Source organism: Corythoichthys intestinalis, chromosome 12 (assembly GCF_030265065.1).
Source record: "Corythoichthys intestinalis isolate RoL2023-P3 chromosome 12, ASM3026506v1, whole genome shotgun sequence".
In the NCBI taxonomy this organism is placed as follows: Eukaryota; Metazoa; Chordata; class Actinopteri; order Syngnathiformes; family Syngnathidae; genus Corythoichthys; species Corythoichthys intestinalis.
In genome coordinates, this window is record NC_080406.1 from 48,732,184 (window position 1) to 48,745,477 (window position 13,294).

At 39.8% G+C, this 13,294-nt stretch overlaps 1 protein-coding gene across 2 annotated transcripts in view; it reads right to left on the bottom strand.

The window, feature by feature from the left end:
• Positions 1-420: 420 nt before the first annotated feature.
• Positions 421-13,294, bottom strand: part of LOC130927130 (inactive dipeptidyl peptidase 10-like) — a 262,038-nt gene continuing 249,164 nt past the window's right edge. For both annotated transcript variants that reach the window (XM_057852708.1, XM_057852709.1), the window contains exons 24-26: positions 13,020-13,092; positions 12,655-12,728; positions 421-9,090 (exon numbers count right to left, since the gene is read on the bottom strand). In XM_057852708.1, the coding sequence (XP_057708691.1) occupies positions 8,953-9,090; positions 12,655-12,728; positions 13,020-13,092 (285 nt within the window). In that variant the 3' untranslated portion in view covers positions 421-8,952. The remainder of the gene's footprint in view (positions 9,091-12,654; positions 12,729-13,019; positions 13,093-13,294) is intronic.

Below are 13,294 nucleotides of genomic sequence, written 5' to 3' on the forward strand. Positions count from 1 at the left end.
AACGTTGGTTACATGCAGCCGGAACGTAGTCGGGAAGGGAGGACTAGCCCGGTGCTGTGGGAGTTTAGTCAAAAGTCGTGGCCAATCATTGCCGAAGAGAAAACAGGAAGCGAGTGCTGAGGTAGTGAGGTTAAATCCTCTCTCTATGGGGTGGTGTGGCTCAGTGGTAGAGTAGTTGTCCCCCAACCCAGAGGTTGTGGGTTCGATTCTTCGCCCTGATGAACTCGCCTAAGTATCCTTGAGCAAGATACTGAACCCCATGTTGCTCCTGGTGCTGCGTCACCAGTAGGTGAATAGTGAGATAGTGTGAAGCGCTTTGAGCGCCTTGAAAGGTGGAAAAGCGCTATATAGGTATAACACCGTTTACCGTCTTCAGGATGTCCAATTCTAAAGCCTCCTGCAATTTATGCAGGAGGTTTATGTTTACCTACTTGGTCCATATGTATCAGGTCTTTTGTCAACTTTGATTGGCAAGCAAATGAGAAAGGAGTCAGGGTGGACCCAAGTACAGGGATTTAAGAAGGCAAGGCAGGGGAAGAGGTGTGAAACTCAAAAATGAATTTTATTAACAAAAGCAATCTTACAAAAATTCTACGTGCAAACAGAATGACATAAGTGCAAACCAAAATCAAATGGGAACTTATGAGGGGGACCAGGACGGAGCACAGAACGAGGTCGAGACAAAACAGGGACAATAACTCGACAAACACAAAAGGAAACATAGGAGCAAATATACACTGAGAATGTAACAATGCATCAAGCCATACCTGGGGAACACAAGAGACAAAAGGGAACCTGATTGAAGGACATACACAAGGAGTAAGCATACAGTTGGAATCAATGGGCATCATTGCACTTTGGTGTTTATTCATGTTTTTTTATTTATCTATACCCATTGCTAGTTGACAATCACAATAACCCCCAACCATGGCCCTGTCATTTCCCTTTTTTTAAATGGTGAGGGGAAAAAAAGACCAAGTATTACAAAATCCATTCTATGAAAATTAATAGTAAAGAGAAAACAATGGAAATAAAACCGTACAGCACATCAAATTCAAATCAATGAATTCCCTTCAGACTCAACATTCTACGAGACACCTCAAAAATATATTTATGTACACACTTTGCTGTACTGTACTGTACAAAATGAGTCAAAACCTGACACATTCTTTGAAGACATGCAAACACCTTATTGATACTTAAAAAATGTCCATTTCATAACTTCTACTTTCATAAACTTTCAAACATCAGGTCTTTGGAGAATATCCTAAAAGGGAAAAGAATACTTATGAGATGACAGTGTGCCTGTATTAGCAGTGAATAATATATATTCTGAAATGGATATTACTGTATTTATTATCTTCATATACTTAATCGAAAACCATACAGTAGACTGAGAAATTTATCTTTGAGATCCTAAATTGTGTCTATTTTTCAAAAACCTGAGTTGATATCAATTTACGTGAGAACTGCTTAAGCAAAACTTCAACCACCAGAAAGGTATATTACATTATGTTGAACCTCATATGGCATTGTGCATGCCTACACACATACAAAAATAAACCCTGTGCAATACAATAAATGTTACATAGAGAAAATCTTTTTATGTAAAAAGCAATAGTGGAGGATTACAGTAGGAATTGCACTTATTTAGAATCAGTGTGGCCAGGGAGCATTTTCTGTGCACTACTACATACGTTCAGCCTCTTCTCGTGAGGATTTAATGAAATATCTGATGAAAAATACATTGGAGTTGACCATTGGCGGAACAAATGTGAATTGGCCCTGGGTGCGATGAGCATAAATGGGACCCAATGAGTGGACTGTCCAATGTTAAGGGCGGTGCTAGGAGACAATTATTTACAGGCGTCTCTCCACGATTGTCTGCTGTGTGTGGTGGGTGCAAGTTGAAATTTTCTAGACAACCGGCCAAGCAGGGAGGCTGGCAAAGATATTTTAACTCTTAAACACTATATTAGAGCTTCACACATCTTACCTTTCTGTTTCACCCTCCCCTCTCCCAACCATTCCCACTTTTCACCCGCAAACGATGTCTCTTAGGCTAGGTTCATACCGCAGGTCTTAATGCACGAATCCGATTTTTTTCCACTCGAGTGAGGCATTAACTTGACGGTCTGAACGTGACAAGTCGAATAGAAGTGGACCATTTCAAATCCGATCTGGGTCACTTTTGTATGTGGTTTAAATCCGATCTGGGCCAGATTTTTCCAGAATGTGGCGGCGGTCTGAACTGTCAAGTCTCCCAAATCGGAATTCATGCAGCAATTACGCATCAAAGACCGACAGAGACAGGGCGCTACTGTCACGGTGCAGCTTTGCGTTCGCGCCTAGCTTACCTTGAACACAGCTTTTGGGGAAGGGTCGGGCTTGACAACAGTCATGAAAAAATAAAATAGGTTGAGGATAAGCCGGTTTTCTCTCTGCTCCATATGAGCAATATTCTAAGATTGCTTACACCGCCGAGAGTTGAGGCAAACTGTCCGTATGTGTGTAATGCACGGACAGTGTGTGCATACTATCGATCCATATAAACTTTGAATATATGATTAAACGGGGATTTTTTATGTCTGTTATTTGTGTCTCCTTTTTTGAAATCAAAATATGATCACCTTTGAATGACGTTGAGCCAGCACGTGTGGTCATTTGTTTTGATGGTCCTACGCATGCGGGTCGATTTCCTCAGCGCATTTCGGACTGCTAATTAGTGCGCATGCGTGATAGTTGAACGGGCACAATGGACAAAGGCAGTCTGAACGGGCACGCCAAAAAAGACAGCTGATAAAACATTCGATTTGTGCATCAAGATCTGCACAGGTCTTACTGAACGAATCATGTTTTTTCGTGTTTTTCTGACTCAAGTGAGGCATTAACTTGACTGTCTGTACGTGAAAAGTTGCATAGAAGTGGACCATTTCAAATCTGATCTGGGTCACTATCGTATGTGGATTAAATACGATCTGGGCCACATTTTTCCAGAATGTGGCGGCGGTCTGAACTGTCAAGTCTCCCAAATCGGAATTCATGCAGCAATTACTTCATAAAAGAGCGAGAGAGACTGGGTGCTACGATTGCATTGCAGCTGTGCATTAGCGTTAGCTCCTAGTTTGAACGGGCTTTTGGGGAAGGAGCGGGCTTGACAAACGTCATAAAAGATATAATGGGTTGAGGATAAGCCTGAGAATACTCAGTTTTCTCTTTGCTCCAAATGAGCAATATTTCAAGATTGCTTACACGGCCGGGAGTTGGGGCAAACTGTCCTCGTGTGTGTGTGTGTGTCATGTGTAGTCATTTGTTTTGATGCTCCTGCGTATGAGGGTCAGTTGCTCAGTGTGTCTCGGACTGCGAATTAGTGCGCATGCGTGATACTTGAATGGGCTCAATGGACAAAGGCAGTCTGAACAGGCACGCCAAAAAATCAGATATGACAAAAAAATTGTGCATTAAGACCTGCGGCATGAACGTAGCCATAGAGACTCAGGCCTGGGTGCAGTCACAAACCCTGGCATCCCCCTAAGTTCCACCCCTGGGGTCAACATACAGATAGTCTCCGGGTGACGATGTACCCAACGTATGTGATTTCGACTTTACGACGCATGTCTCATCCGCTGTTGTTTTCTTCAGTCGTTTTTTTTTTTTTTTTTTTTTTTTTTTGGTCTTTTCCGCCAACTCTCAGCATTGATGGTAAGTACAGTATATTATGTCATTCAATTTTGTTATATATTAGGTCCAATTAATCTAAATGGTTGATCTCTAAAGTAATTAGTATACATAGCTGGCATTTCATTATACGAAAGTATGCAGTATGTGTGGTCCGCTTTCCTTTGTTACTCTCGGACTTGATGTTACGCCAGCGCTATTTTCTATTAGCTTCGAGCGTTGCTTTCACATTGGGAAGTGGGGGTGAATGCCAATTAACATTTTAAGAATGCAGAGAAACGGGAAACGGCGCAGGCTCTGCGATGCCCTCCCGTTAGCTCGCTATTAGCCCACTAGCTTATTGAGCAGCGTTCGTCTTCACCACTGGACCAGTGCCACTAATAGCTGCCCTTTTCCTTGTTGATTTGCCCAAGATTTTAACCTTATTTCCCCCGCTATTATTGTGCAGCGATTAAGGTACGTTTTTGTAAGCAAATATGTCTCGATTGTTTTCCTTTAAAACATTATTGTACGCTCATTGTGATTATTGTATTTTTTTTAATTTTATTTATTTTTTAAATACTGTAATATGTTCATAGTTTTGACGGTGAGAATTAATAAATTTCAGTTGTAAGGACTATGGCGTGATCAGTGTTACCAGAGGGAAATAATATCTTATTTTTTTTACTTTATCTTGTTGACGTATAATACATTTTTTGGATAGTTATTTTGAGAGGGGGTAATTAGGGGTACTTAAAGGGTTAATTCCGACTTAAGCGGAAATTGGGGTTACATCGCTAGCAGAAGAACGGAACTCGTTCGTCACCCGGGGACTATCTGTATTTATATATTTTCAACTTATTATGTCCTCGCTCTTCTGTTTACAAGTGATATCCTCCTGGCAGAAGTTTCATCGAAGAAACTAACAGAGGAGTGAGGGACAAAAGTTTGCAGAAGTGCAAACTCAGTGATGTTATTTTATGGAAACAGCAATTGAAAATGTCACGCCATTAATGGATGTTGAGTTAAGACACTTCTCATCAGCACATTTGTCTACTTTATGCTTTATATTAAAGTTTGGACTAAATTAAAGTCAAATATGATCAACACTGTTTGGATACGTGCAGACCACAGCCTGAAGTGACCGAAATTGGATCTTTTCGCCTGTGACTGACTCGAGTGAGGTCCTTTTATGACAGTCTGAACGTGTATGATTTTAAATATGACATGGGCTACATATTTTGGAAGGTCTGAACAACGCATTAACCCAAAATGGGAATTTATGGGACCATTAAGTCAAGTTGTATTGCTATGCCACAAGTAGCCTAAGATAGTGAGAGGACAGCATAGCACCATGGGTGTGCAGTCGAGGGACATCAAAGTGATTCAGTTCAAAAGTATTTGGGGGGATGAAACAACTCAAAGGTGACTTGAGGGATCCCAACATAACAGGTAATTGTTTGAAAGTATTTCTCATGAGCTGGCCGAGAGAGGATAATGAAGAACTTCAATGCTAGAGAAAAATAAATAGCCTTAAAGCTAATCTTTAAGGTGGTAACAGACAGACAGTCAATCAGGGAAACGGTCAAGGACAGATAAAATGTCCCTCTTTCATAGAGTTGAATAATAATGTTTAGGCTGCTTGTGATGTCTTTTGTAGTGGTATTTCTTCACGAGGGTCAGATTTACTCAGCGCATGATGTGACTGTAATTATCATTCCTGTACGCACGTGTACGACTTTAGGAATGTCATGTAAAGAAAATGAAAACAACTGTCTTAAGATTTGTGCACTAAGACCTACACTCTGTATGTTACTGATGATTTACATTAAATAAATTTCCGTCAAATAATTTTTAAAAAGAGTAGAATAATAAAAGCGTTTTTTTTTTCTTTTCTTTATGGCCCGATGCATTTGACAAAATATCAGCGTCATCAGAAAAAACCTTAAAAATAAATGGTTGACTAAGTAATCTCAAACTAGTGTCTTAAGTAAATTCAGTACAGCGGGACCGCTACATAAAATTTTTTAATTCGTTCCAGGATCTTGTTTGTTAGTCCGAAATAGTCGTATGTCGAGTGGGATTTGCTCATAAGAATGCATTATAATTCGATTAATTCGTAGAACTGCAATTAGCAATTACACATAGCAAAACAAATAAATTATAAATACAATTCCAAAATTGAGTTTCTAACACAGTTTCTAATTTGGCGGTTGTGTTTTGCACGCTGTTCCTGAACGCACCGTGTGACTGACGACAGAGTGAGAGAGGTGCGTTAAGAGTTTTTACTTTAACTATTCATGTTCTGTTGTTGTTACCGTCGGCTACGGCGGACAGTAGTCGTGTTGCACAAGCTGTCAAATAAATGATTAAATACCTGACGAAGCTGGTCACTTCCTTGCCGATGTTACAACAAAAATAAATGTCACCTTAACCTATAAAGACTGGTAAATGGAGGTCTTCGGAGGACCATCGAGATCGCAGACATATATATTGTCGAATATATTGTCCAATTCACTGACACGCATACCACGCTCATATTTTTCTCATTTCCATCTTAATGCTAAACGTCACCCTTCTCCTTTTTTTCAACACAAAAAAAATCTGCAGTGCACCGTAAATCGTCGTATTTCGAGCATGTTGTCATATGTCGAGACGAATGATGAGTTAAATGTTACGTCGGATGTCGAAAGAATTGTATGTCGACGCGATCGTATGTCGAGGTACACTGTATTTGTAAATCCTGCCGAAAATAAAACATTTATCAAGATGTATGACAAACACACATACAGTGTTATGAAAAAGTATCTGAACCTTTTGGAACCTTCTCACATTTCTTCATAAAATCACCATGAAATCTTTGTCAAAGTCACACAGATGAAAAAACAGTGTCTGCTTTAACTAAAACCACCCAAACATTTATAGGTTTTCATATTTTAATGAGGATAGTATGCAAACAATGACAAAAGGGGGAAAATAAGTAAGTGAACCATCACAATATTTTGTGCCCCCCTCCGCCCCCTTTTGAGAGTAATAACTTGATGCTTCCTGTAGCTGCAGATCAGTCTAGCACATCGATCAGGACTAATCTTGGCCCATTCTTCTCTACAAAACTGCTGTAGTTCAGTCAGATTCCTGGGATGTCTGGCATGAATCACTGTCTTTAGGTCATGCCACAGCATCTTAATGGGGTTCTCCTGTGTTTTGGATCATTGTCTTGTTGCAGCATCCATCCTCTTTTTAGCTTCAACTGTCTGATAGACGGCCTCAGGTTATCCTGCAAAACATCCTAATAAACTTTTAAATTTGTTTTTCATTTAATGATTGGAAGTTGTCCAGGCCCCGGGGAGCAAAACAGCCTCAAATTATGATGCTCCCTTCACCATGCTTCACGGTAGCGATGAGGTGTTGATGTTGATGAGCTGTTCTATTTTTCCTCCGCATATGACATTGTGTGTTACTCCCAAATAATTCAACTTTGGTTTCATCAGTCCTACAAAATATTTTTCCAAAACGTCTGTGGAGTGTCCAAGTGCCTTTTTGCGAACATTAAAGGAGCAACAATGTTTTTTTAGACGGCAGTGGCTTCCTCCGTGGAGTCCTCCCATGAACACCATTCTTGGCCATAGTTTTACATATAGTTGATGTGTGCACAGAGATATTGGACTGTTCCAGGGATTTCTGTAAGTCTTTAGCAAACACTCTAGGGTTCTTTTTTACCTCTCTGAGTATTCTGAGTATTCATTTTTGGTGGACGGCAACTCCGTGGGAGCGAAGCAAAAGTTCCACACCCCCTCCATTTGTAGACAATTTCTCTGAATGTCGATTGATGAACATCCAGACTTTTAGCGATAGTTTTGTATCCTTTCCCAGCTTTATACAAATCAACTATCCTTGATCGCAGGTCTTCAGACAGCTCTTTTGACCGAGCCATGATGCACATCAGACAATGGTTCTCATCAAGACAGTTCTTACCAGGTATGTGTTTTATAGTGGGCAGGGCAGATTTTAACCACTCATCAGTGATTGGGCACACACCAACAAATTGTTTGGTGAAAATTGGTTTCAATTGTTCATTAAGTCTCCTTAGGCAGATGGTTCACTTACTTATTTTTCCCCCTTCTGTTTGGGTGGTTTTAATTAAAGCAGACACTGTTTTTACATCTGTGTGATTTTGACAAAGATCAGATCACATTTGATGGTGATTTTCATGCACAATTGTGAGAAATTCCAAAAGGTTCAGATACTTTTTCATACCACTGTATTTGTGGTCCGAATCTTCGCATTGACCTCTTTTCTTCCTCCTATCCATATTAGGGTTTTCAAAAAGAATTCATTACATTTCAAATAGTTTTCAATTATTTGGACATTTTTACTATTCACATTTGGGTCTTTTGTATAGCCTAACTAACATGATCAAGGAGTGACAGAAGCAAGTAATTTTACTATCCAGCTGGTAGAAGTCCGTTTTCGTAGTTGGGAAGTTAAAAGTCTTCTACATAGGGTGCATCAGATGCTTTAAAATACCCAGCGGAACCTCCTCAATGCTCGATACTCACACCTTGGTGCACTTTTAGGACAATTGGAAATTGTGGCGTAAGAACACCTGGCAGGTCACTTGAAATGTCTTGACGAGTGTTAAACATTGCAATCAAAATTAATTATGGGAAATCCTTGCTTATTGATGAGGTTTTACAGTATATTAAGATTAAATAAAACATCAAGCTATTCAAGAATGGCATTGATAGACTTGGAAGTTTTCAATTGATAGATTGTATCAACTTCCTTGCCATATCTTTCTAATTTTTTTTTTTTTTTTTTGCAAGTAGATGGAGCAAGAATAGGCACATTTTAGCTCCTGGCTAAAAACTGTGAAACCTTTCACCAGATACTTTAGTGGATGTTGCAATTGCACATAGAAAAGGTAAGATAAAAAGCTATGTCCTCCCGGTTGTTACAACAAGAGACAAGAATGAGGGGAATGAAGGTCATAAAGGAAAACAGAACCGTGCACTGATATAATGCAGAATGACCACAAGCATGACAGGAGGTCTCGCAAAAGACTGGGACAGTGTTCAGTGTGCTTTGCCAATAATTGCAGTGGAACTGAAATCATTATAGAGGCCATTTCCTACCTCAAGTCCCACAGTAAAAAGTGTCACTTTTATCATAGGTGTCCATAAATAGTCTTCATAACACATGTGCATTCACACACAATTAAGCGCATGAGCAGCTCTAAACTATACTGTCCATGTGTGTCTAACACGTCGTCCAAATACAAAAAAGGCTGTCTGCCTACTCCTCCTCTTCATCTTCATCATCATTTAGTGGCAGTAACTCCTCCTTCAGACACTCCCTGTAGAAGCTAGTAAGAGTGGTGTACAGGTGCTGGTTGCTTTGATGTGACAGGAAATGGCCCTCGTCCGGATAGAGCTAGTGAGAAGAAAGCATATGAGACAAAAACATTGAGCATGTTGAATTTCTCTCTTTTCAACACTGCTATGAAAAGTAGTTAAAGCAACACTAGGGAACTTTCAGGTTTGGTCGATTTTAACGGCGTAGATGGACAAAAGCGGCAGTGGTTTGCCTTAGCGAAGACTGCATTTTCCATGAGGACCAGCGCACAGTATCGTAAAATCCTGATATCCCATTCAGCTGCAGTTGGATTGAGCGACATTTCTGTTTCCAGCGGCTGTGCTAAAGATGAATAGTGAAGAGGTAATGAATCCAGTTGTGGATAAACAACAGCATATGACGTTGTTGAAAATAAGAAACGTTTGATTTCGTACTGTATTCCCTCACTGGTCCTAAGAACCCTCACCCAAACTCGTCAGCGACTTACTGACCTTTATTTATTTTTGGACTAAAACTTTGAGTTTTATAGAAGAAAACATTTTGAGTAACTGTCGACTGAAAGAAGATGAAATTTGAATGAGATTTTGTCGACTAAAACTAGACGAAGACGAAAACATTTGAAATGACCAAAATACAGTATGTCTAAAGCCTAATTTATACTTCTGCGTTGCGGTGACAGCGTAGCGACGAAGTTGACCCTTCGTCGTTAATGAGGATACGGAGTTTTGCGTCTAAGGAACACGTTGCTCTGTAATTCACCTCCAGCCTACTAGAGGGGTGTGGCGTTGTGTTTGTACAGTTTTGGGGGATCCTTGTCGAATTCCTTTTGTTTTCTTCTGGTTAGACAACAATGGCAGCGGAGATGGAACACGTGAATGTGGATCTTCAGCTCATCAACATTGAACAATAAATGTTGATCATACAAATGTTGAGGCATTGGCGACGCAGAAGACGGTTGCAGGAGTGGTCTGTCTGACTGTTGATGCCGCACAGAGACTGGCAGTCACATTACAAATTCTAGCCTCCGGTGGAAGCCAGCAAGCGGCTAGCTTCAAACTGGCGTCGTGCAATGTGTCCATCATTTTGTCTGAGGTCTGCAAAGCGTTGTGGACAGCCTGCCAGCCCGATTTTTTGCCGTGTCCTCCAACCAGCCAGTGGGAAACCATAGCAGATTTCTGGCGGCTATGGAAGTTCCCAAACTGCGTTGGACGCCTTAATGGTAAACACATTAGCATAAAAGCACCCTCGATCAGTGATGATATATCAAGCGTGTAAATTGCTGTTGTTCAAAATTAAACATTAAAACAACTCTTTTGACAGCAAACCTGTGCGTTATTCTTTATATACTTGAAGTGGAAATGTAAATAAGTCACAGACTCACAGTAAACATGCTGTATTTATAAAATAAACGGTAAAGAGCACCAACCAAAAATACGACATAAAGTGATAAAAAGCTGGCAGTTTTTGGCCGGCCAGGTCACCACTTTGTGTGGCCATTTGCTTCCAAGTACATACTTATCTCGGAGGTTTTATTTTTTTAAGCATTTGCTGACTTCCAACCCGTATTTTCAGCAATCTCCTTCCACGAATTGCTTGCCATTTGGCAATCTTTATAATGCCTTGACAAAACAAGAGGTAGTTGCGGACCTCTTCGACGATCCTCTCGTCGGCTTGGTCCATTTTTGAGTGTAGCGCAAGAATGTTTGTAAATGGCAGTGATTTCACGCTGAGCGGAGCAATCACAGTCCATTGACGTCACGTCACCACGCGTTGACGTGATGCGTAGTCAGGATTTTGTGGAGGTGAACGTCAGGCTACGGCGTAGGGTCATAAATCGGGTCTGTGTTGACGGCATAGGTCTGCCTTCACTAATACACAGAAACATAAATCAGCCTTAAGACTAGTAAATATTTTCGTCCAAAAGACTAAGACAAAAATTAAAAGGGCTGCCAAAAACAACACTGATTCACACATCATACATGGCTGTTGCTGCCATGCAAAACGCTGCCATAACTATTGGGACGAAAGTCTTGCCTAAGGACACAACGGCAATGTTCACAAGCAGGATCTGGATTTGAATCCCTGATCATTTGACATAGGACGACCGACTCAACCACCAGTGCCGCCATCGGACCGACATCTTCAATTTAGGAACGACAGTGGCTTTCTTTTCCCGTACCATAGACTTCAATATCAGTTGACGGGACACAGGGCTGATCCATGGGAGGCCTATTTTCAAAAACTTAAAATTCAAATATTTTCAAAACCAAAGCCGCTAGCAACCTAAAGCCAAAATAGGCATATACAGTGGGGAGAACAAGTATTTGATACACTGCCAATGGGTTTTCCCATTGGCAGTGTATCAAATACTTGCTCTCCTCACTGTATGAGTCTCCATGAGCAGCGACATAAAAAAATTCAAAGTCGTTCCCTAATAAAATCCTGATTACCTTTTTATACAAGTGTAACAAAACTTAAAATGGCTATAAAATTCTCCAATTTTAAGCTAGATGCACAAAAATCACCAAATGCAGAGATAATCACCTATATTTTCAGGATCAATAGCAATATTTAACATATCATATAGGTTTTTTGTTCAAAATAGCAACTTAATAGCAACTAATAAATCACTCATTTTTCACATCAGAAACCTAATACTTGAGGATAATCTGCAGAACCATCTTGATTTTACTCAACAAAAGCAAAACGTGCATTTGTCTTCATACAATCACAACTTATTTAGGTTGAATTGGGTATCTGGCCCTCGTCGTTTTTAGATTGAAATGTTACATAAAATAAAACACGTAAAGGCGATTTTTTTTTTTGTATGGACACAGAAATGTCTAAATTACTACTTTTTTATCCCAAAAACGGGCAGTTGGCCAAAAATTACCTGATCATTTGAATGTAAACCTACACTAATGTGTACGCATATAACATGGCGGCCATCAAAAAATAAAGAGCTTTTGAAGTTGAAAATTCTTGTAAATAAATGCGTACATCCGGCAATTTCTGTAAATATGTACATAGCACAGTCTATATTATTGGTTAAAAGCAAAAAAACAGGCAGTTATCATTCATTTAACGTAAATATTTCGAGCTAAAGTTAATTACGCTAATTTTTTTTCCATGCATTTTTTTCCCACAACGTTTCAATGTGCTTGCATGGGGCTATTTTATATAATAATTACCTTGGATCCTCGACCAAATTACTCTTGAGACACTCCTGCCTTTTTGTATGCAGTAAAACTTTTGTCCTTTTGCCACCTAAATCCGGCGTTTGTACGCAGTGTGTGTTTTGAATTTATCACAGTCAAATGCTCTGCCTTCCCCTCAACGGGAAGGCATGGTGCAATGTTTGTGGGACCTGTCTTGTCAACTGATGGTGAAGTCTATGCCCGTACACTGTTGACAATAATAATAAATCTGGAGATTTGTGTTTTTTTTTCTTGTAATACCGTATATTTCCTTGTAATAGAACTAGGTCAACAACGTTCAGTTCAATTGAGGACTTGTGTGCAGTACATCTTTGAAATTTGTCACAGTATCTTAATGCATTATTTTGCATCAGTGGTTTTTTAGAAAAGCACATTTCAAAGGACAGGAAGTATTTTTCCAGTGTGTCGCTTCTGTGACAGTCACCTGCATTGAGTAGTTTGCTCCAACTTTCACAAGGTTCTTGACAAGCTCAGCAGTGTGTTGAAAGTGGATGTTGGCTGGGGAACAAAAGAAAAAATATGAAAAGGGTCAGCGTAGTTCCTGTTCGAAATGGGTTTCTGATAAAATTAAAATACAGTAAATAAACAAATTTGGAATTCAAGGCTCATCAGAGAATGCAATCCCCTGAAAATTCATGCATCACTTTCCGCGACACACATTCCTTTTCTTTTCTTTTTTTTTTATTCAAAGCATTTGCATCATTACCTTTTAGAAATACTTGCCTCTGTGCTCAGCGGTGATGCACAACGGATCTGGCATATTCATTTTCAGAATTTATTTTCACTTACCATCTGCTGTGCCGTGTACCAGCATCAGGGTCTGCTCTCTTAGTGCGTGAACATTCTGCAGCACACTGGAGAACTGGAAGATAATGAGAAAAAGTGAGCCAAAATCGAATCATTAAAATTAACGACGGCACTTCGGAAACGATATGGAAGAAAGTGATACTATACAACAGAAAACAAAGACTGTGGTAATTGAAAACTAATAGGTATGCCGCCAGGCATATTGCAGAAAAACGATGTCAAAAGTGATCGAATGAAAAGGTTAATGGAAATTTTGT